The sequence below is a fragment of the Mytilus trossulus genome, chromosome 1 (assembly GCF_036588685.1).
Source record: "Mytilus trossulus isolate FHL-02 chromosome 1, PNRI_Mtr1.1.1.hap1, whole genome shotgun sequence".
Taxonomy (NCBI): Eukaryota; Metazoa; Mollusca; class Bivalvia; order Mytilida; family Mytilidae; genus Mytilus; species Mytilus trossulus.
In genome coordinates this window covers 100,287,444-100,291,068 of record NC_086373.1, presented here as the reverse complement: position 1 = coordinate 100,291,068, position 3,625 = coordinate 100,287,444, and the positions used below count along the sequence as shown (strand labels likewise).

General features: G+C 31.1%; 1 protein-coding gene across 1 annotated transcript; it reads right to left on the bottom strand.

Annotated features, from left to right (window-relative positions):
- Positions 1-512: 512 nt before the first annotated feature.
- Positions 513-1,821, bottom strand: LOC134705282 (complement C1q-like protein 4). The gene is made up of 2 exons (XM_063564038.1): positions 1,608-1,821; positions 513-970 (listed from the first exon to the last, which is right to left on the bottom strand). The coding sequence occupies exons 1-2, from the start codon at positions 1,819-1,821 to the stop codon at positions 513-515; spliced, it is 672 nt and encodes a 223-aa protein (XP_063420108.1).
- Between the last annotated feature and the right edge of the window lie 1,804 nt (positions 1,822-3,625).

Here is a 3,625-nt window from a genome sequence, read left to right as displayed (position 1 = left end):
CATGTAGTATAAAGGAACTTAAATATAATATATATATAGAACAATAATGTGTCCAAAGTATTTGCTATGTTCAGTGGACCTTGAAAATGGGGTAAAACTCTAATTTGGCATTACAATTAGAAAGATCATATTATAGGGAACATATGTAGATCTACTAAGTTTCAAGTTGATTGGAATTCAACTTCATTAAAAACTACCTCGACCAAAAACTTTAACCTGAAAAGGGACAGACGGACGACCGAACGAACAGACAAATGCACAGACCAGAAAACATAATGCCCATAAATGGAACATAACAATCTCAAAATCTTTTACCATCATGATTTTTAGAAACTGAGAAGTAGATCATAGTATTGTAATGCAAAAAAATAGAAGCCATTTTTCTTTTAAAAACATAATGCCCATAAATGGGACATAACAATCTCAAAATCTTATACCATCATGATTTTCTAGAAACTGAGAAGTAGATCATAGTATTGTAATGCAAAAAAAAGAAGACATTTTTCTTTTTTTTAATCGGAGATTTTCCACCCAGAAAACGTAGACCATACATCATCATCGCTTCTTATGGAACCAACGCTCTGAAGATGGGAATTTGTGGATGTTCCTGTTCTAACAAATGCAGTGTCTCCTTTTGTCATATATACCAATGATATAGCAGTAACTCCATTAACCTGGTAGTCCTCAGATCCATCAACAAACGATTTTGAATGTACAGAATTATCAACAATTAGCTCCATTGTCGTCCAGCTATTAAGATAAGCATAGAGGGTATATGTTAACACGTAGAGACCGCTGACTGGACACGTAAATACTCCAGTATTATTGTTGTATCCATGTCCATTGTTTATCCTCACAATATTAAATATTATTAGTTTATGTGCTGTCACAGGTTCGTTCGACCCCATGAAAGCATGGAAAGCTGTTCGCTTGCCGTCGTCTGTAATACCAGGTAAGAGAAGTCTTGTTTCTGAAAGTATAAGACATTGCTAAAAATTAGTTAAAGACAAAAGATCAGTTTCCGATGAATGGTTTGTACGAAACTCATCCAAATTATATATATAAAAAGAACAATTAACGGTAACTAAATGCATGACTAGGACAACATAACAAAAATCTGCTGAATGTTATTCTTGAATCAATTCAAATTTATGCTAACTGATACTATATTATGAATTTACGCTGATTTCCTCAACCCCCATATTTTGCATTGAGATATTCATACATGCAGTAGAAAATGAGCATAGCTGTTATTATTTATATGGTTCTAATGTCGAGTCTTTAGAATACAGGGTATTTCGATCAGTGATTCTTGAGGCTGAAATATTTTGAAATTCAAAGTTATATATATAAAAAAAAAGAGCTAATAAGTCAAACAGGACAAAAACTAAAGCCAAAGCCGTTCAAGGAATCATGAGGTAGATATGTTCCTTTATTTAGAATAATTTCTAGAATTTTCAGACACCATTTTGTTTTTGTAACACAATATCCTTATCCATGGTAGTACCGTCTGCATGACTACTTGGCAGGTGGTACCCTCATGGTGCGAACAGTCCACCAACAGAGTTATGGAACCAGATGTATAGTAATAACTTAACGGTACAAACCTCTTCCAATATGGTCGTTCGCTGAAACAGGCTTAAATCCTCCTTTTGAATCGGTTAGTTCAGGCGACTTCGAACCTTCTGTTTGTGGAATACTGTTCGTCACGCTCTTGGCATGCATTAGTTTCTGCTTTAATGTAAATGTTTCTTTTGCATTTCTGTCGGTGTCATCCTTCAGGTCGGAGAGCTGAGTCTTCAATTGACCGATTTCTACCATTAGGCTAGTCACGACTGCCTCGAGTTTTGATATTTTCTTCGACTGTTCAACTTCGTTCTGTTCATCTTTAACACCAATCAAGTTTCCATGCTGACTTGTAGACGTACCAATTGTTCAAGAAAAGAGCAAAAGTATTACGCACTTGGCATCCATTTTGCCATTACCTTTGACCAAAAGTAAGTCATATGATAATGGTTAACATGGAATTTTGAGGATATTCAGTACAACCATTGTAATCTCAGGTCCTTATCCGATATCAAAATGGACCAGGATATGGACAAACAAAGTTTAGGTATGAGCTTTCGGAACAGATAACGAAAAAAAACCAAAAAAAAACGCATATACTAAAGACTAACGTCGCATTTGTACTCCAGTAGGAAGCATTGTTTTAGAAAACCTTCAGTATAGAAGCCATTCCAAAGCGAAAATTGTAATTCTTTTAAAACAGAATTTCATTTAACCACTTCCTAGTCTTTGTGGATAAATTCCGGTTGTGGTAGTTAATGGAATTGTAGCTTCAACTAATTACTAATTATTACTTTGGAGCGTGGCCTGGGTACCAAGATTCAGATTCGATATTTTGTTTAGTCTCACCAATCATTGTAATACATATAATACCAATAACTTAACTATACTGTAAATACATAACTTATCCTTGGCGTCTTTATACTAAATCATTGGATGCTGGATGTGTACTAGTTCAGTCTAGTTGATATTCTAGTCTTAAATACATAATGATTTTTTATAAAATATTATAGGCTTTGAACACTATATATCCCCTCCAATTTTCCTCGAATGTGTCCTGTCGAATGGTTTGTACCTATATGAGCAATGATACGATGGGTGCCACATGTGTGTCAGGATAATTTTCTAATATGAAAAAAATAATTCTTAACATTAGAAAATCATTTCTTAATAAGTTGTTTTCTTAATATCAATTTTTTTCTCTTTAAAATACTAAAAAACTGATTTCTTATTTTTAAAATTTGAGGAAATAATTAAGTAGACCTAACTGAAAAGATAATGAAAATAAAAAAAATCATTTATTAATAATGGAAAATGAATTTCAAATATTAAGAAACTGATAATTTCGAAATATTAATATAAAAAATGAATTTCTTATATCAAAAAATGAATTTCTTTAAATATTAAAAAAAATGAATTTCTTTAAATATAAAAAAAAATAATTTCTTTAAATAGTAAAAAAAAAATGAATTTGCAATATTAATAAATGATTTTTTTAATATTAGAAATACATTTTTTCTCTCAATATAATCAGATACATATAAAGAGAGACATAGTATATCTCAGACTCTGCATAATATCATTATATCCTAAAATTTGAGTAAAATGAGGTCGAAATTTTGTATATTTGCTCAAAATTCAGATTTGTGGCCGTATTTTCTTTTTCGAAAGAAAGACCGTATAACTTTTTTGTTTTAATAGATAAACACAAATTGTTTTTTGTTAAATAATCGGTAATTTCTGTATTTTATAAGTATCATTAAAAAAAATGCTATTTTTATTCAGAAATAACTCATATTTATCAAATGTTCATGAATAGAGGAAAAAACGTAATTTTTTGCTGCATGTTTATCAAAATTAAAAAAAATGCGCTATTTACAGTTTTATAAAATTTAGGTCACATAATTTCCTTGCAAAAAGAAACAAAGTGCCGTCCTACAGTGCCTATTTAAATCTAAAAATGCACGTTAGTGTTGTTAAAAAGATACTTGACGCATTCAAATTATTGCGGTCATTTGTACTTTTACAAAACGACTGAATTTATCTCCCTTTAGTCCTT

Bases quoted from the DNA above. Each gene is read 5' to 3' on its own strand.
- LOC134705282 (XM_063564038.1), bottom strand. From the start codon at position 1,821: ATGGTAGAAATCGGTCAATTGAAGACTCAGCTCTCCGACCTGAAGGAT. The intron at 971-1,607 runs GTTTGTACCGTT...TTATACTTTCAG, and splicing joins GAACGACCATATTGGAAGAG to AAACAAGACTTCTCTTACCT.